Source organism: Mya arenaria, chromosome 5 (genome assembly GCF_026914265.1).
Source record: "Mya arenaria isolate MELC-2E11 chromosome 5, ASM2691426v1".
Classification (NCBI taxonomy): Eukaryota; Metazoa; Mollusca; class Bivalvia; order Myida; family Myidae; genus Mya; species Mya arenaria.
In genome coordinates this window covers 56,967,554-56,989,853 of record NC_069126.1, presented here as the reverse complement: position 1 = coordinate 56,989,853, position 22,300 = coordinate 56,967,554, and the positions used below count along the sequence as shown (strand labels likewise).

The window sequence follows — 22,300 nt, the reverse complement described above, 5'->3', positions numbered from 1 at the left end:
TTCATTTAAGAGAGCATGGATCAAACCCATTGTTAACTAAAGTTTGCTCAATAATTTCTCATCAAATTGTACTCTCACTTTTTTGCAGAGTACCGTATTTTCCCGACTATAAGGTCCCGATTTTTAACCTTATAAGCAAGGATATAAAAAATTCAGAGAAAATAGAGTCAGAATCAGAAATATTCAACATAAGGTATTCAACTGACTGATTTATTGTCTGTTGATGACACCCCAATAAAAGTGACACGATCACACCCATCGGATTGAGACAACCATCTGCTTTGTTTCGCTACTATGAACACTCGATATAACACTTGTTATCGGTCCAAACACATTGTTTATCACAGGAGACATATTTTGCTACCTTTAAAATAAAAATATTTTGAACAAAAAATATTTAAAAAATTGATTTGTTATTTTTCTATGTCGTAAATGAAACCTTTTCCTTACTATTAGGCTTTGGGTATATTTCATGTGGAATCTTTTTCTGCATTTGCTATAAACGCATTTAAACTATCGACTAATTCTGGCATATTCAAATGAACTGAATGTTTTTATTTTGAAATACTTATGTAAAAAACTACAGAAAATAAGTTGAAACATTACCCCATTTAATGGCACTAGGTAAACGCCACAAGACATATATGATAGAACACAAAAACAACAGATTTTCTAGACGGCTGACTAAATGTTCCCTCATTTCACTTTCAACGAAATTGACATTAGTATTTACATAGCCATTCTTAAAACAAACTTCAACAGCAATTGCAGACACCACAGTCATGTACATTTGATTGTTGTTGAACTCGCGGAACTTCATTAGCTGAGATGTGTTACTTTTATAAATTTGTGTGAGTTGTATTTGAATATTTTTCTTGAGTAATTTTATGATTTCACCTAAAATGTCAATGTAACAAGAGACAAGAGGGGTCACAGACAGCTACCTGTACGAAAAGAGTCGCCTGGTTAAGACACGTAAACCAGGCGTAAACCAGGCGGAATCAGAGCAGGAAACCAGCTGGTTTTTCACCAAAAACCAGTTGGTTTTGGATAGAAAACCAGGTGGAAACCTGGCGTAATACGGCGAATTATGCAAATGAGCTGGTCTTTAAAACCAGGCGTAAATTTGATGAAATCAGGCGTAAAAATAAATCCAGGCGTAAAATAAAACCAGGCGTAAAAATATTTCCAGGCGTAAAAATGAAACCAGGCGTAAAAAAATCCAGGCGTAAAAAGCTAGGTTAAAACATATTATCCATGTAAGGTCTACTTATACATACAAACAGAACGATGTAAAATGTTAAATCATAAAGCAATGAATTTTATTGATTTAATACTTGAATGTATAAATTTTTCACAGTAACTGATTTGAGCAATATGCATTTCCTGTGCAGTATCATATATCTATTATAAGTGTTCAGGTACATGTTATTTATTACTATCATGATTCTTGAAAATAAGACCTGTTACCAATATAAACACAGGCTTATGTTACTATCACCAGGAGAATGTTTATATTTCACTTTCTCCACAGTCACTGAATCCCGCCTGTGAATGGTGATGCTCATATGATTTTCAGCTTGGTCCTTGTTTTCTGTCTAGTAGGTCATTCAGCATTGCTTTTGTAACAGTCATCTGTAAATATCAGATCACTTTTTATTTCACTGCAATGAAACATTGATCAAATGTTGTAGTCAACAAAAAGGCAATGGTTTTACATATCTATAAGAAATATATGTTGTTACATGCAACCCATTGCAGTATTATTAGAAGAATATACTTTTTATAAACTTTTCTAAAACTGTAACCCTTCATACATTGATTCCCCTATTATGCACAAATGTCTTATTGCCATGGTATATTATAAGCTAATTACATAAATAAGGAATATTATTGTTATAAAAAAATTCATAGTTCTACTTCATGACTACATGGGTTTATATTCATAAAAAGAATAAAGTTGGAAAGTTAAAATTAAATGTAATAGCAGATAATACAGCAACCCACCATGTGGTTGAGCAGGGACGCAACCATTATTTTCTTTAGCTTTCCCACTTTCCCCATCCTATCTTGTTTGGTAACAGGATTCTCATCTTTGCCACAGACACAACATTGGCCATCTATAGTATTAAAATAATGACATAATGCACATACATACATACATACACACCCACATAATCATCAATGATAACTTATGGGGGCTCAATTATAAAGAAGAGTATATATGAAGTTTATTGCAGCTTAATTATACTAACTTTCAAGTATTAGAACTTGTGCATATATTCATATAATTACACACACTGTATTACAATCATGAGGCTTCAAAGCATCCCAGTGATCCAATTTGTGTTAATGGAGGTTCACTGTCCTCACTGAGCAATTATTAAACTCAAAATGTTTAAATGCTGTCAGATAAAGAACTGCAAGAATATGATACTTAATCACTTACCATATTTATTTATGTTCTTTTTACTGTGGAATTTTATAAAAGAAATATGTTGAATCTGTTCTTACCTTTTTAAATGATTAGGGAAAAGGTTGATCCACACAAAATGAGCTTCAGAAACCGCCATGTTTACATATGATTCTTCTCCATACATTTGAATTTCCTACGCAGATGAATGTTAACCTGATGCTGATTGGCTTAGATAAAACTCTCCAGGAAGCTTTCTGCCTTACCTTTGATTGAACTGATAAGCCCAGGGTGTGATACAACTGGACTCATAGAGAGAGAAATTTTGAGAACATTTAGCAGTATTAAACTTTTTATCAAAATAAATCATGAGTCAAATAAAAAAGAGTTAGAAATTTGAATTTTACTATAAAATAATTAGTTTTAAATAGCAATTCTAAGGCAAGTTGCTTATATACTGGAGATAAGTATTTTTCAATTATTTTCCAGTTTCATCTATAATATCCTCTACAAAAAGTCAATTTTATTATCAATTTCTAACTGTATTCCTGTTAAAAAGATATAGAGTTAAAACAAAAAATATTTAAAGCACAGCTTATTTTTGCACACTCCTTTTTAAGCTTTGGCAACAGAAAAATGTCAAAGTATTATATTTAATGCCTAGTATGGAACCAAAAATATTCCATGTCGCAATTTACGCCTTTTGCTTATTGCGAAAATGTCTAAGTCCAACTTTACGCCTGGTTTCGAAAAGTTACGCCTGGTTTGAATTTACGTGTCTTCATATCGGGATATTTTACGCCTGGTTTTGGGTTCGTTTTACGTGTCCTGCTCCTTTAGACACGTAAAGCACACGTAATACAGAAAACCAGTTGGTTTCCGCCTGGTTTCCGTGTCCCAACCAGCTGGTTTACGCCTGATTTTTTCGTACGGGAATATCCCCCGCCTCATGGGGGCATTTTTTGTAACGAAAGCCAATCAATGGTAAGGGTAGTTTCTCAGGAACATATGAAATGCGTAAAATTAAGAAAGGGCAATAACTCTTTCCAAAATGGCTGAATCGCAAAAGCCAGACAATATGCGCTGCGTCACTATATAGTCATCAATTTGTGAAAGTTTGGTAGAAATCACATGAAAAACATAAGAGGAGTTGCAATGAAACCAATTTTAAATGTAAAATAAACAAAGGGCTATAACTCTTTCAAAAATGGCCAATTGCAAAAGCCCGACAATATGCGCTGTGTCACTGTATAGTCATCAATCTGTGAAAGTTTGGTAGAAATAGCATGGAAAACGTAAGAGGATTTGCAAAGAAACCATTTTAAATGTAAAATAAACAAAGGGCTATAACTTTTTCAAAAATGGCCAAATCGCGAAAGCCCAACATTACGCGCTGCGTCACTATACAGTCATCAATCTGTGAAAGTTTTAAGTTTAAAAGTTACATTGCCAGTTCTTGCAATAAAAATAGTTGAGATTATGCTTGTGAAATCCTTTGATTCAGATTTTTAATTTATTCGTTATATTTCCTAAAAAAACAATACTTGTCGAAACTCTGTAAGTTTTGAGGTGATGATGACATCTCAGATTTATAGAAACATTTTTTGTGGTCTGCTAAATCGTAAGCACTTTAAAGTATACCATAGGCCAAAATAAGCATTCAGCTATTAGTTCAAACACAATGTTTCATTTGTGGATACTGTATATAGATAAGTGTTAACACAGTAAGATCTAATACCTCTGGTAAAGACAAACAACTGCATAATTGTCTGTTTACTAAATCACTTTTTGAGCTATATCCGATGTCTGTTCCCACACAGTGACAATAATGAGTTAAATTACATCAATTTCATGTTTTTGGCCCAAAGTGCCCGACCTTTAAAGTTCATCAAGGGTAACAATCTGTTAAGTTTGAACATAATCTGACCAACCATAGTCATGACAAAATAATATAAGATTTAACTTACATAGTGACCTTATTTTTGATCAAATGTGTCCCAGTTTTCAATTTGTTCAAGTTTATATCAGGGAGAAATATTTTGATTAAGTTCAATGAATAGTGGACCAGATATAATGCCACCAGTGTTTCAAAGATTTCACCTAGTGTCCTAGTTTTTGACCTCATGTGACCGACTTACACCCTGTGGAGGTTTTATCAAGAAGAACAAACTGACCAAGTTTGAACAATACACAATAAATCCATACCAAGATATTGTTCCAGAGAAAAACTCAAGATTTCTTTTTAGAAAAAGCACCTGTCCATTGTGTGGTCAAAGTTGAAAGATAATCATTGATGGAAATAAAATTTGTACTTTTGGACAGGAGACAAACAAAGGGGTTATCTACTTCTCAATAAGTTTCGCTTGAAATTACATCTCAAATAGAGTAATCAGCCAGCTACCGAATATTCTACGTAAAATTCACTTATTCTTTTCTAATATAAACTGGCGACATTGCCATTTGAACGGTCTATTTTGGCTCGCAGCTTGTTCTTTTTGAGATGGTATACTGCATACCAAGTATGAAGTTCCTGGGTCTAATTACGAATCTCCTGGGTGCAAGCGTTCTTTAGTTATTGAGCGGAAATAAGTGTGATAAAAAAACTGGTGACCGACATTGTATATAACATGAAGGTTTCTGTGTCCTTGACCTCCTGACCACAAAATCAATAGGGTCATCTACTTATCAAGACCAACTAGCAAACCAAGTATGAAGTTCCTTGGCCCAAGCGTTCTTTAATTATTCAGCAAAACCATTATTTTACCTCAATGTCACCTAGACCTTTGACTGACTGGCCTGAAAGTCAAGAGAGGTCATTTACTAGTCATAACCCACTAGCATACTAGGTATGAAGTTCCTTAATTGGTGCAAGCGTTCTTTTTTAATAGAGCAGAAACTGCTTATTTACCTCAAAGCCTTGTCTTTGGTAGTCAATACAACCCATCCCTACTTACCAACCCGTTACAAGCCTGTGTTTGTATTTGCAAAACAAAAGATTAAATTTTTTTTGGTCTTACCATATGGACATTGTGCTCCAGCTGGACACGCTATCATGCCCGATCCAGGTGGGCAGTAAAATCCTTCGGGACATCTACTCACTATTCCAGGTGGACAATAATAACCCCCTTCACAAGGAGGACAGTCATTCAAATTTGTGATACCTGCAATGAAAATTTACACTTACAAAACATATATATTAATAGGATCTGGAACATTGTGGCCCTCTTAATTCATTCTGAATAACAAGGGTAAGTACAGGATGGCCATAAATCCTTCACCAGTGTAACAAGCCTAGATACGTTGTGGCCATAAATCCTTCACCAGTGTAACAAGCCTAGATACGTTGTGGCCATATATCCTCCACCAGTGTAACAAGCCTAGATACGTTGTGGCCATATATCCTCCACCAGTGTAACAAGCCTAGATACGTTGTGGCCATAAATCCTTCACCAGTGTAACAAGCCTAGATACGTTGTGGCCATAAATCCTTCACCAGTGTAACAAGCCTAGATACGTTGTGGCCATAAATCCTTCACCAGTGTAACAAGCCTAGATACGTTGTGGCCATAAATCCTTTACCAGTGTAACAAGCCTAGATACGTTGTGGCCATAAATCCTTCACCAGTGTAACAAGCCTAGATACGTTGTGGCCATAAATCCTTCACCAGTGTAACAAGCCTAGATACGTTGTGGCCATAAATCCTTCACCAGTGTAACAAGCCTAGATACGTTGTGGCCATAAATCCTTCACCAGTGTAACAAGCCTAGATACGTTGTGGCCATAAATCCTTCACCAGTGTAACAAGCCTAGATACGTTGTGGCCATAAATCCTTCACCAGTGTAACAAGCCTAGATACGTTGTGGCCATAAATCCTTAACCAGTGTAACAAGCCTAGATACGTTGTGGCCATAAATCCTTAACCAGTGTAACAAGCCTAGATACGTTGTGGCCATATACCCTCCACCTGAGTAACAAGCCTAGATACGTTGGGGCCATATACCCTCCACCTGAGTAACAAGCCTAGATACATTGGGGCCATATACCCTCCACCAGAGTAACAAGCCCAGATACATTGTGGCCATATACCCTCCACCAGAGTAACAAGCCCAGGTACATTGTGGCCATATACCCTCCACCTGAGTAACAAGCCCTGATACATTGTGGCCATATACCCTCCACCTGAGTAACAAGCCTAGATACATTGTGGCCATATACCCTCCACCAGAGTAACAAGCCTAGGTACATTGTGGCCATATACCCTCCACCTGAGTAACAAGCCCAGGTACATTGTGGCCATATACCCTCCACCAGAGTAACAAGCCCAGATACATTGTGGCCATATACCCTCCACCTGAGTAACAAGCCCAGATACATTGTGGCCATATACCCTCCACCTGAGTAACAAGCCCAGATACATTGTGGCCATATACCCTCCACCAGAGTAACAAGCCCAGGTACATTGTGGCCATATACCCTCCACCTGAGTAACAAGCCCAGGTACATTGTGGCCATATACCCTCCACCTGAGTAACAAGCCTAGATACATTGTGGCCATATACCCTCCACCTGAGTAACAAGCCTAGATACGTTGTGGCCATAAATCCTTCACCAGTGTAACAAGCCTAGATACGTTGTAGCCATATACCCTCCACCTGAGTAACAAGCCTAGATACATTGTGGCCATATACCCTCCACCAGAGTAACAAGCCTAGATACATTGTGGCCATATACCCTCCACCAGAGTAACAAGCCTAGATACATTGTGGCCATATACCCTCCACCTGAGTAACAAGCCTAGATACATTGTGGCCATATACCCTCCACCTGAGTAACAAGCCCAGATACATTGTGGCCATATACCCTCCACCTGAGTAACAAGCCCAGGTACATTGTGGCCATATACCCTCCACCAGAGTAACAAGCCCAGGTACATTGTGGCCATATACCCTCCACCAGAGTAACAAGCCCAGGTACATTGTGGCCATATACCCTCCACCAGAGTAACAAGCCCAGATACATTGTGGCCATATACCCTCCACCTGAGTAACAAGCCCAGATACATTGTGGCCATATACCCTCCACCTGAGTAACAAGCCCAGATACATTGTGGCCATATACCCTCCACCAGAGTAACAAGCCCAGGTACATTGTGGCCATATACCCTCCACCTGAGTAACAAGCCCAGGTACATTGTGGCCATATACCCTCCACCTGAGTAACAAGCCTAGATACATTGTGGCCATATACCCTCCACCTGAGTAACAAGCCTAGATACGTTGTGGCCATAAATCCTTCACCAGTGTAACAAGCCTAGATACGTTGTAGCCATATACCCTCCACCTGAGTAACAAGCCTAGATACATTGTGGCCATATACCCTCCACCAGAGTAACAAGCCTAGATACATTGTGGCCATATACCCTCCACCAGAGTAACAAGCCTAGATACATTGTGGCCATATACCCTCCACCTGAGTAACAAGCCTAGATACATTGTGGCCATATACCCTCCACCTGAGTAACAAGCCCAGATACATTGTGGCCATATACCCTCCACCTGAGTAACAAGCCCAGGTACATTGTGGCCATATACCCTCCACCAGAGTAACAAGCCCAGGTACATTGTGGCCATATACCCTCCACCAGAGTAACAAGCCCAGGTACATTGTGGCCATATACCCTCCACCTGAGTAACAAGCCTAGATACATTGTGGCCATATACCCTCCACCAGAGTAACAAGCCTAGATACATTGTGGCCATATACCCTCCACCTGAGTAACAAGCCTAGATACATTGTGGCCATATACCCTCCACCTGAGTAACAAGCCTAGATACATTGTGGCCATATACCCTCCACCAGAGTAACAAGCCCAGGTACATTGTGGCCATATACCCTCCACCAGAGTAACAAGCCCAGGTACATTGTGGCCATATACCCTCCACCAGAGTAACAAGCCCAGGTACATTGTGGCCATATACCCTCCACCAGAGTAACAAGCCCAGGTACATTGTGGCCATATACCCTCCACCTGAGTAACAAGCCTAGATACATTGTGGCCATATACCCTCCACCTGAGTAACAAGCCCAGGTACATTGTGGCCATATACCCTCCACCTGAGTAACAAGCCTAGATACGTTGTGGCCATATACCCTCCACCAGAGTAACAAGCCTAGATACGTTGTGGCCATATACCCTCCACCTGAGTAACAAGCCTAGATACATTGTGGCCATATACCCTCCACCTGAGTAACAAGCCTAGATACATTGTGGCCATATACCCTCCACCTGAGTAACAAGCCTTGATACATTGTGGCCATATACCCTCCACCTGAGTAACAAGCCTTGATACATTGTGGCCATATACCCTCCACCAGAGTAACAAGCCTTGATACATTGTGGCCATATACCCTCCACCAGAGTAACAAGCCTTGATACATTGTGGCCATATACCCTCCACCTGAGTAACAAGCCTAGATACATTGTGGCCATATACCCTCCACCTGAGTAACAAGCCTAGATACATTGTGGCCATATACCCTCCACCTGAGTAACACGCCTAGATACATTGTGGCCATATACCCTCCACCTGAGTAACAAGCCTAGATACATTGTGGCCATATACCCTCCACCTGAGTAACAAGCCTAGATACATTGTGGCCAGATACCCTCCACCTGAGTAACAAGCCTAGATACATTGTGGCCAGATACCCTCCACCTGAGTAACAAGCCTAGATACATTGTGGCCATATACCCTCCACCTGAGTAACAAGCCTTGATACATTGTGGCCATATACCCTCCACCTGAGTAACAAGCCCAGGTACATTGTGGCCATATACCCTCCACCTGAGTAACACGCCTAGATACATTGTGGCCATATACCCTCCACCTGAGTAACACGCCTAGATACATTGTGGCCATATACCCTCCACCTGAGTAACACGCCTAGATACATTGTGGCCATATACCCTCCACCTGAGTAACAAGCCTAGATACATTGTGGCCATATACCCTCCACCAGAGTAACACGCCTAGATACATTGTGGCCATATACCCTCCACCAGAGTAACACGCCTAGATACATTGTGGCCATATACCCTCCACCTGAGTAACACGCCTAGATACATTGTGGCCATATACCCTCCACCTGAGTAACACGCCTAGATACATTGTGGCCATATACCCTCCACCTGAGTAACACGCCTAGATACATTGTGGCCATATACCCTCCACCTGAGTAACACGCCTAGATACATTGTGGCCATATACCCTCCACCTGAGTAACAAGCCTAGATACGTTGTAGCCATATACCCTCCACCTGAGTAACAAGCCTAGATACATTGTGGCCATATACCCTCCACCTGAGTAACAAGCCCAGGTACATTGTGGCCATATACCCTCCACCAGAGTAACAAGCCTAGATACATTGTGGCCATATACCCTCCACCAGAGTAACAAGCCTAGATACATTGTGGCCATATACCCTCCACCTGAGTAACAAGCCTAGGTACATTGTGGCCATATACCCTCCACCTGAGTAACAAGCCTAGGTACATTGTGGCCATATACCCTCCACCAGAGTAACACGCCAAGATACGTTGTGGCCATATACCCTCCACCTGAGTAACAAGCCTAGATACGTTGTGGCCATATACCCTCCACCTGAGTAACAAGCCTAGATACATTGTGGCCATATACCCTCCACCTGAGTAACAAGCCTAGATACATTGTGGCCATATACCCTCCACCTGAGTAACAAGCCTAGATACATTGTGGCCATATACCCTCCACCTGAGTAACTCGCCTAGATACATTGTGGCCATATACCCTCCACCTGAGTAACACGCCTAGATACATTGTGGCCATATACCCTCCACCTGAGTAACACGCCTAGATACATTGTGGCCATATACCCTCCACCTGAGTAACAAGCCTAGATACATTGTGGCCATATACCCTCCACCAGAGTAACACGCCTAGATACCTTGTAGCCATATACCCTCCACCTGAGTAACAAGCCTAGATACGTTGTAGCCATATACCCTCCACCAGAGTAACAAGCCTAGATACATTGTGGCCATATACCCTCCACCAGAGTAACAAGCCTAGATACATTGTGGCCATATACCCTCCACCTGAGTAACAAGCCCAGATACATTGTGGCCATATACCCTCCACCTGAGTAACAAGCCCAGGTACATTGTGGCCATATACCCTCCACCTGAGTAACAAGCCCAGATACGTTGTGGCCATATACCCTCCACCAGAGTAACAAGCCTAGATACGTTGTAGCCATATACCCTCCACCTGAGTAACAAGCCTAGATACATTGTGGCCATATACCCTCCACCTGAGTAACAAGCCTAGATACATTGTGGCCATATACCCTCCACCTGAGTAACAAGCCTAGGTACATTGTGGCCATATACCCTCCACCTGAGTAACAAGCCCAGGTACATTGTAGCCATATACCCTCCACCTGAGTAACAAGCCTAGATACATTGTGGCCATATACCCTCCACCTGAGGAACAAGCCTAGATACATTGTGGCCATATACCCTCCACCTGAGTAACACGCCTAGATACATTGTGGCCATATACCCTCCACCTGAGTAACAAGCCTAGATACATTGTGGCAATATACCCTCCACCTGAGTAACAAGCCTAGATACATTGTGGCCATATACCCTCCACCTGAGTAACAAGCCTAGATACATTGTGGCCATATACCCTCCACCTGAGGAACAAGCCTAGATACGTTGTGGCCATATACCCTCCACCTGAGGAACAAGCCTAGATACATTGGGGCCATATATCCTCCACCTGAGTAACAAGCCCAGATACATTGTGGCCATATACCCTCCACCTGAGTAACAAGCCCAGATACATTGTGGCCATATACCCTCCACCTGAGTAACAAGCCCAGATACATTGTGGCCATATACCCTCCACCTGAGTAACAAGCCCAGATACATTGTGGCCATATACCCTCCACCTGAGTAACACGCCCAGATACATTGTGGCCATATACCCTCCACCTGAGTAACACGCCCAGATACATTGTGGCCATATACCCTCCACCTGAGTAACACGCCTAGATACATTGTGGCCATATACCCTCCACCTGAGTAACACGCCTAGATACATTGTGGCCATATACCCTCCACCTGAGTAACAAGCCTAGATACATTGTGGCCATATACCCTCCACCTGAGTAACAAGCCTAGATACATTGTGGCCATATACCCTCCACCAGAGTAACAAGCCTAGATACATTGTGGCCATATACCCTCCACCAGAGTAACAAGCCTAGATACATTGTGGCCATATACCCTCCACCTGAGTAACAAGCCTAGATACATTGTGGCCATATACCCTCCACCTGAGTAACAAGCCTAGATACGTTGTAGCCATATACCCTCCACCTGAGTAACAAGCCTAGATACATTGTGGCCATATACCCTCCACCTGAGTAACAAGCCTAGATACATTGTGGCCATATACCCTCCACCTGAGTAACAAGCCTAGATACGTTGTAGCCATATACCCTCCACCTGAGTAACAAGCCTAGATACATTGTGGCCATATACCCTCCACCTGAGTAACAAGCCCAGGTACATTGTGGCCATATACCCTCCACCAGAGTAACAAGCCCAGATACATTGTGGCCATATACACTCCACCTGAGGAACAAGCCCAGATACATTGTGGCCATATACACTCCACCTGAGGAACAAGCCTAGATACATTGTGGCCATATACCCTCCACCTGAGTAACAAGCCTAGATACATTGTGGCCATATACCCTCCACCTGAGTAACAAGCCTAGATACATTGTGGCCATATACCCTCCACCTGAGTAACAAGCCTAGATACATTGTGGCCATATACCCTCCACCTGAGTAACAAGCCTAGATACATTGTGGCCATATACCCTCCACCAGAGTAACAAGCCTAGATAGTAACAAGCCTAGATACATTGGGGCCATATACCCTCCACCTGAGTAACAAGCCCAGATACATTGTGGCCATATACCCTCCACCTGAGTAACAAGCCCAGATACATTGTGGCCATATACCCTCCACCTGAGTAACAAGCCCAGATACATTGTGGCCATATACCCTCCACCTGAGTAACAAGCCCAGATACATTGTGGCCATATACCCTCCACCTGAGTAACAAGCCTAGATACATTGTGGCCATATACCCTCCACCTGAGTAACACGCCTAGATACGTTGTGGCCATATACCCTCCACCTGAGTAACAAGCCTAGATACGTTGTGGCCATATACCCTCCACCTGAGTAACAAGCCTAGATACATTGTGGCCATATACCCTCCACCTGAGTAACACGCCTAGATACATTGTGGCCATATACCCTCCACCTGAGTAACACGCCTAGATACATTGTGGCCATATACCCTCCACCTGAGTAACAAGCCTAGATACATTGTGGCCATATACCCTCCACCTGAGTACCAAGCCTAGATACATTGTGGCCATATACCCTCCACCTGAGTAACACGCCTAGATACATTGTGGCCATATACCCTCCACCTGAGTAACACGCCTAGATACATTGTGGCCATATACCCTCCACCTGAGTAACACGCCTAGATACATTGTGGCCATATACCCTCCACCAGAGTAACACGCCTAGATACATTGTGGCCATATACCCTCCACCTGAGTAACAAGCCTAGATACATTGTGGCCATATACCCTCCACCTGAGTAACAAGCCTAGATACATTGTGGCCATATACCCTCCACCTGAGTAACAAGCCTAGATACATTGTGGCCATATACCCTCCACCAGAGTAACAAGCCTAGATACGTTGTAGCCATATACCCTCCACCTGAGTAACAAGCCTAGATACATTGTGGCCATATACCCTCCACCTGAGTAACAAGCCTAGATACATTGTGGCCATATACCCTCCACCTGAGTAACAAGCCTAGATACATTGTGGCCATATACCCTCCACCTGAGTAACAAGCCCAGGTACATTGTAGCCATATACCCTCCACCTGAGTAACAAGCCTAGATACATTGTGGCGATATACCCTCCACCTGAGTAACAAGCCTAGATACATTGTGGCCATATACCCTCCACCTGAGTAACAAGCCTAGATACGTTGTGGCCATATACCCTCCACCTGAGTAACAAGCCTAGATACGTTGTGGCCATATACCCTCCACCTGAGGAACAAGCCTAGATACATTGGGGCCATATACCCTCCACCTGAGTAACAAGCCCAGATACATTGTGGCCATATACCCTCCACCTGAGTAACAAGCCCAGATACATTGTGGCCATATACCCTCCACCTGAGTAACAAGCCCAGATACATTGTGGCCATATACCCTCCACCTGAGTAACAAGCCCAGATACATTGTGGCCATATACCCTCCACCTGAGTAACACGCCTAGATACATTGTGGCCATATACCCTCCACCTGAGTAACACGCCTAGATACATTGTGGCCATATACCCTCCACCTGAGTAACACGCCTAGATACATTGTGGCCATATACCCTCCACCTGAGTAACACGCCTAGATACATTGTGGCCATATACCCTCCACCAGAGTAACAAGCCTAGATACGTTGTAGCCATATACCCTCCACCTGAGTAACAAGCCTAGATACGTTGTAGCCATATACCCTCCACCAGAGTAACAAGCCTAGATACATTGTGGCCATATACCCTCCACCTGAGTAACAAGCCTAGATACATTGTGGCCATATACCCTCCACCTGAGTAACAAGCCTAGATACGTTGTAGCCATATACCCTCCACCTGAGTAACAAGCCTAGATACATTGTGGCCATATACCCTCCACCTGAGTAACAAGCCTAGATACATTGTGGCCATATACCCTCCACCTGAGTAACACGCCTAGATACGTTGTGGCCATATACCCTCCACCTGAGTAACAAGCCTAGATACATTGTAGCCATATACCCTCCACCTGAGTAACAAGCCTAGATACATTGTGGCCATATACCCTCCACCAGAGTAACAAGCCCAGGTACATTGTGGCCATATACACTCCACCTGAGGAACAAGCCTAGATACATTGTGGCCATATACACTCCACCTGAGGAACAAGCCTAGATACATTGTGGCCATATACCCTCCACCTGAGTAACAAGCCTAGATACATTGTGGCCATATACCCTCCACCTGAGTAACAAGCCTAGATACATTGTGGCCATATACCCTCCACCTAAGTAACAAGCCTAGATACATTGTGGCCATATACCCTCCACCTGAGTAACAAGCCTAGATACATTGTGGCCATATACCCTCCACCTGAGTAACAAGCCTAGATACATTGTGGCCATATACCCTCCACCAGAGTAACAAGCCTAGGTACATTGTGGCCATATACCCTCCACCTAAGTAACAAGCCTAGATACATTGTGGCCATATACCCTCCACCTGAGTAACAAGCCCAGGTACATTGTAGCCATATACCCTCCACCTGAGTAACAAGCCTAGATACATTGTGGCCATATACCCTCCACCTGAGTAACAAGCCCAGGTACATTGTGGCCATATACCCTCCACCTGAGTAACAAGCCTAGATACATTGTGGCCATATACCCTCCACCTGAGTAACAAGCCTAGATACATTGTGGCCATATACCCTCCACCTGAGGAACAAGCCTAGATACGTTGTGGCCATATACCCTCCACCTGAGTAACAAGCCTAGATACATTGGGGCCATATATCCTCCACCTGAGTAACAAGCCCAGATACATTGTGGCCATATACCCTCCACCTGAGTAACAAGCCCAGATACATTGTGGCCATATACCCTCCACCTGAGTAACAAGCCCAGATACATTGTGGCCATATACCCTCCACCTGAGTAACAAGCCTAGATACATTGTGGCCATATACCCTCCACCTGAGTAACAAGCCTAGATACATTGTGGCCATATACCCTCCACCTGAGTAACAAGCCTAGATACATTGTGGCCATATACCCTCCACCTGAGTAACACGCCTAGATACGTTGTGGCCATATACCCTCCACCTGAGTAACAAGCCTAGATACGTTGTGGCCATATACCCTCCACCTGAGTAACAAGCCTAGATACGTTGTGGCCATATACCCTCCACCTGAGTAACAAGCCTAGATACGTTGTGGCCATATACCCTCCACCTGAGTTTGTTAACAAGCCTAGATACATTGTGGCCATATACCCTCCACCTGAGTAACACGCCTAGATACATTGTGGCCATATACCCTCCACCTGAGTAACAAGCCTAGATACATTGTGGCCATATACCCTCCACCTGAGTAACAAGCCTAGATACATTGTGGCCATATACCCTCCACCTGAGTAACAAGCCTAGATACATTGTGGCCATATACCCTCCACCTGAGTAACAAGCCTAGATACATTGTGGCCATATACCCTCCACCTGAGTAACACGCCTAGATACATTGTGGCCATATACCCTCCACCTGAGTAACACGCCTAGATACATTGTGGCCATATACCCTCCACCTGAGTAACAAGCCTAGATACATTGTGGCCATATACCCTCCACCTGAGTAACAAGCCTAGATACGTTGTGGCCATATACCCTCCACCTGAGTAACAAGCCTAGATACGTTGTGGCCATATACCCTCCACCTGAGTAACAAGCCTAGATACATTGTGGCCATATACCCTCCACCTGAGTAACAAGCCTAGATACATTGTGGCCATATACCCTCCACCTGAGTAACACGCCTAGATACATTGTGGCCATATACCCTCCACCTGAGTAACAAGCCTAGATACATTGTGGCCATATACCCTCCACCTGAGTAACAAGCCTAGATACATTGTGGCCATATACCCTCCACCTGAGTAACAAGCCTAGATACATTGTGGCCATATACCCTCCACCTGAGTAACAAGCCTAGATACATTGTGGCCATATACCCTCCACCTGAGTAACAAGCCTAGATACATTGTGGCCATATACCCTCCACCAGAGTAACAAGCCTAGATACATTGTGGCCATATACCCTCCACCAGAGTAACAAGCCTAGATACGTTGTGGCCATATACCCTCCACCTGAGTAACACGCCTAGATACGTTGTGGCCATATACCCTCCACCTGAGTAACACGCCCAGATATGTTGTGGCCATATACCCTCCACCTGAGTAACAAGCCCAGGTACGTTGTGGCCATATACCCTCCACCTGAGTAACAAGCCTAGATACGTTGTGGCCATATACCCTCCACCTGAGTAACAAGCCTAGATACGTTGTGGCCATATACCCTCCACCTGAGTAACAAGCCTAGATACGTTGTGGCCATATACCCTCCACCTGAGTAACAAGCCTAGATACATTGTGGCCATATACCCTCCACCTGAGTAACAAGCCTAGATACATTGTGGCCATATACCCTCCACCTGAGTAACAAGCCTAGATACATTGTGGCCATATACCCTCCACCAGAGTAACAAGCCTAGATACATTGTGGCCATATACCCTCCACCAGAGTAACAAGCCTAGAGACGTTGTGGCCATATACCCTCCACCAGAGTAACAAGCCTAGATACATTGTGGCCATATACCCTCCACCTGAGTAACAAGCCTAGATACATTGTGGCCATATACCCTCCACCTGAGTAACAAGCCTAGATACATTGTGGCCATATACCCTCCACCAGAGTAACAAGCCTAGATACATTGTGGCCATATACCCTCCACCAGAGTAACAAGCCTAGATACGTTGTGGCCATATACCCTCCACCAGAGTAACAAGCCTAGATACGTTGTGGCCATATACCCTCCACCAGAGTAACAAGCCTAGGTACCTTGTGGCCATATACCCTCCACCAGAGTAACAAGCCTAGATACATTGTGGCCATATACCCTCCACCTGAGTAACAAGCCTAGATACGTTGTGGCCATAAATCCTTCACCAGTGTAACAAGCCTAGATACATTGTGGCCATATACCCTCCACCTGAGTAACAAGCCCAGGTACATTGTGGCCATATACCCTCCACCAGAGTAACAAGCCTAGATACATTGTGGCCATATACCCTCCACCTGAGTAACAAGCCTAGATACGTTGTGGCCATATACCCTCCACCTGAGTAACAAGCCCAGGTACATTGTGGCCATAAACCCTCCACCAGAGTAACAAGCCTAGATACATTGTGGCCATATACCCTCCACCTGAGTAACAAGCCTAGATACGTTGTGGCCATAAATCCTTCACCAGTGTAACAAGCCTAGATACGTTGTAGCCATATACCCTCCACCTGAGTAACAAGCCTAGATACATTGGGGCCATATACCCTCCACCTGAGTAACAAGCCCAGGTACATTGTGGCCATATACCCTCCACCAGAGTAACAAGCCTAGATACATTGTGGCCATATACCCTCCACCTGAGTAACAAGCCTAGATACGTTGTGGCCATAAATCCTTCACCAGTGTAACAAGCCTAGATACGTTGTAGCCATATACCCTCCACCTGAGTAACAAGCCTAGATACATTGGGGCCATATACCCTCCACCTGAGTAACAAGCCCAGGTACATTGTGGCCATATACCCTCCACCTGAGTAACAAGCCTAGGTACATTGTGGCCATATACCCTCCACCTGAGTAACAAGCCTAGATACATTGTGGCCATATACCCTCCACCAGAGTAACAAGCCTAGGTACATTGTGGCCATATACCCTCCACCTGAGTAACAAGCCCAGATACATTGTGGCCATATACCCTCCACCTGAGTAACAAGCCTAGATACATTGTGGCAATATACCCTCCACCTGAGTAACAAGCCTAGATTCATTGGGGCCATATACCCTCCACCTGAGTAACAAGCCCAGGTACATTGTGGCCATATACCCTCCACCTGAGTAACAAGCCTAGATACATTGTGGCCATATACCCTCCACCTGAGTAACACGCCTAGATACATTGTGGCCATATACCCTCCACCTGAGTAACAAGCCTAGATACATTGGGGCCATATACCCTCCACCTGAGTAACAAGCCCAGGTACATTGTGGCCATATACCCTCCACCTGAGTAACAAGCCTAGGTACATTGTGGCCATATACCCTCCACCTGAGTAACACGCCTAGATACATTGTGGCCATATACCCTCCACCTGAGTAACAAGCCTAGATACATTGTGGCCATATACCCTCCACCTGAGTAACACGCCTAGATACATTGTGGCCATATACCCTCCACCTGAGTAACAAGCCTAGATACATTGTGGCCATATACCCTCCACCTGAGTAACAAGCCTAGATACATTGGGGCCATATACCCTCCACCTGAGTAACAAGCCCAGGTACATTGTGGCCATATACCCTCCACCTGAGTAACAAGCCTAGGTACATTGTGGCCATATACCCTCCACCTGAGTAACACGCCTAGGTACATTGTGGCCATATACCCTCCACCTGAGTAACAAGCCTAGGTACATTGTGGCCATATCCTTTCGAATACCGCTACCGTACATCGACGCGCTACCGTAGCCTCCTTATGCAGACCAATTTTTCAAGGGTGCTGGTTACGGCTACTGTTTTACTGTAGGAATACTGTAGACGACTGAAACATACCGAAATAGTAGGTATGTCCAGTTCCACAGCCGCAAAATGCACATTTGCAACAAATTTGTGGTACGTTTTTCATTAAAATAAGATTGTGAAATTTAAAAACAGCATTAGTACGCTATGGTACTTTGTCTTAGAAACAGTTACTACACTACGGAATTTCTTTCAAATATAATAACCGTGCAAAAATAAGCAACGGTATTTCTTTAAAAATCGTCATTCAACATTACCGTAAATGACTGGGTATTAGACGCCCTTTTTTCCCTCAGATTTCGATGCAAAAAAAGGCCTGCGTATAATACCCAGTAACAATTTTTTTAACTTTTTTTCTGAGGTAGATTTCAAGCCTAGAGTTTGTTTAGATTTATGTAGAAAGGGATGTTACTCGCGTCATATCAATCGAGTATATATGAGTTAAAACGGCAGTTGAAGATCGGGATACGGTATATCGTAAGACGTTTATAATTTAAACAAAAATATTTTTTGATTAAAGTTATTCAATATTATTTTGAATAATAAATTGAATTGAACAATAATTAAACTTGCATATATAAAATCAAAGTTGGGCACTGTCAAAATATTTTTTGTCAGTTGTACAAGAAGGTGTGAACTCGACTGCTTTTAACCTGTTTATCAATGGTCATTAACTTATTTATTACGCCTATAAGTGTAAATCCTTCATCAAGTTATTTAAAACACCATTTTATACATGCATTGAATTGAATAAACACATTCTATCGGCTTTAGATGAAAGAGTCACGCTGTGTGACGTCACATAACTTACAGTTATACCCACGAGGATCTCGTGGAGAGCATGGGCATTGCTATGCAGGATTAATGTATAACTGTACGATTATTGCTTCTTACAGACTATAAGTGTGGTACAAGTTTGAAAGTTTATTGGCAGATCGTTTTACAAACATGTCATGTTTATGTTTTCTTAATCCCTTGATTGCCCTTGTTGTTTCTTTAATCCTTCAATAAATATATCACACTTCCTTTTCAACAGCACGGACCTATAGGTCCATGTCAACAGGCAATAAATCGTTTAGGATGGGGTAGTAACTAATTAACTTGTCACAGTGGTGTACACGGTTAGGTAATCTAGCCAGGCATTGTCTAGCCAGGCATTGTAAAGATAAAATCAATAATCTTCGTCTGTGAAAGTTATGATTGATGTCCTTTGGGTGTCCGAAAATTAGGTACGCAAAATAAATTATTTAAATAATTATGGGTGTCCAAACTCTTAGGTGAATTACGGTACTTTATTCTTTTCTGTAGGTGTTGACATTTTGAGAACAAACCCGTACAATATAAGGCTTTTGCATAACTTAACTTTTCATTCTCAACAGTTTATCATTGTATGGTTTTAAAGATAACCGTTGCCATTTTCACGAAAAAAAAATTTTTTGTCACTGTCAACAAACATGGTGGCCGAAAATGCCAGACGATTTGACATCTTTTCTATGCGTCTTTTAACCAAAAACATAGATTAAAAGTTTTTTTCTTGGACTTTTCACAGATATTTTTCCCTGCGTCTAATACCCCCTATCGTCTTATACCCAGTCATTTACGGTATTCAGCTCTGGCTTTTGTAAATTTGCTTTAATAAAACAGCATGCTTATGTTTTTCCTCTTGTACACTGTGGTATCACTGTTAAATTTAAGAAATGAGCAAAACTGTGCAGTGGTATTACCCGTCTGTATATATTCCAGAGTAGGTCTGGAAAAGCACTGGAAAGAGTGGATACCTTGCGGAACTTCCATGGAAAAACATGATTTTCCATGGAATTTCCAGTGTTTTCCACAGATAGCAAAAAAATGTCCAGAGTCACTTCTGGAAAACAGAGTGGAAAACCTCTGGACTTTGTGATATTTTCCTCCAATACCCTGGAAACCTGTGGCATCTATATGGAAAGTTTGGACTTAGAATATTTTCTGCCTGTTTTACTCTGGAAAAGAACGTAGCCATTTTTCTACCAAGTTTGGACTTAGCTTTTTTTGTTGAGAATTATTTGAGATTTTTTTTAAAGTTTTTTCATTGCCTATGGAATATAGTTGTCTTTGAAAATAATTAAAAAGTAGCACTTGGATGATGACATTTGATTTATTCATAAATATTTTAGTATTGAAAGTAAATAAATAAAAAATAAAATTTAAGCATTCATAAGCTTAGTTCATTAAAATTACAACATTAAGTTCCCTCAAACAGAACATCAATTATGAACACATTACAGATACTGCAAGTACATTTCAATTACTGTTGTACATAATCATTTAATAAAATAAATCTAAATGTACAGCAAACTTGTTCCAAAAAGCTCACTATATTTGAATTGTTGTTTTCACTTAACAATTCCTGTGTTGTGATACATGAATGTCCTTCATGTCTGTTTCATGGTGGTTTGGGAGACAGGCTGCATACAGTTTTCCCTGCACATTCATAACAATTAAAGGCTCACTCAAACATTGCACTGGTAAAACTAACATTTCTCCTCTGAAAATACACAAATGATTCAGATGTTATTAGTTTTTAATAGAAGTTTGTATTTTCAACTGTGGTCTTTAAAATAGTAACAATTTAATTATTGAATGTTACTGCTTTATTTTATGAAGTGCATTAAAATGAGAATCTATAATGTGGTGGGCAAATAATATAATGTTCTTTAAATGATTAGATCTATTAATTCATTCTTGCATACACTGCTTTTATATGTTTGTAATTAAATCGAATAATGCGAGTGTTATGGAAATAGAATTATACACTTCTGTTGTATTACTTTTCATAATGCTCAATGGTCCCCACTTTTCAACCATTTCTGTCAAATGAACTAAATTGTGTACATTCATACTCATGAAACGCTTTCCATACAAGTTTTCAATGTTTTTCACAAATTTCTCAATGAGTAGATGGGCCCTGGCTAAATCTGTTTGTGTTATCCCCTCACGCAGAAGAATGTAAACACTTTCTACCAAGCAGCTGAAGTGAGTTATATATACATTGTCAAGGATTCCTTTTAAACAAGGTAAAGCATAGAACAGCAACCAGTTTCTTAATTCTGATGCTTTCCAGTGATTTACAGTATTTGCAATTGACCTTGGTCGTCGATGAATAAAATATGGTGGATATATGCCCAGTAAATGTTTGTCTACCACCTTAACCTTATCACCAATGAACCAAAGGGTTTTGGAATGCTTTCCATCAAACCACAGCTCAAGCAGTTTCTTGGTGACCCCCATTAGCACACCATGCATATAGTCGATTACAACATTTTCC

General features: G+C 42.1%; 1 protein-coding gene and 1 long non-coding RNA gene across 2 annotated transcripts in view; both read right to left on the bottom strand.

Moving 5' to 3' along the window:
- Window positions 1–22,300, bottom strand: part of LOC128235813 (multiple epidermal growth factor-like domains protein 11) — a 156,077-nt gene that overhangs the window by 91,091 nt on the left and 42,686 nt on the right. Inside the window, exon 4 of the mRNA XM_052950606.1 lies at window positions 5,431–5,574. Coding sequence (XP_052806566.1) covers window positions 5,431–5,574 — 144 coding nt within the window. The remainder of the gene's footprint in view (window positions 1–5,430; window positions 5,575–22,300) is intronic.
- On the bottom strand, window positions 1,348–2,590 carry LOC128234074 (uncharacterized). The gene is made up of 3 exons (XR_008260864.1): window positions 2,515–2,590; window positions 2,008–2,120; window positions 1,348–1,635 (listed from the first exon to the last, which is right to left on the bottom strand). It is a non-coding gene; the product is annotated as an uncharacterized LOC128234074 (long non-coding RNA).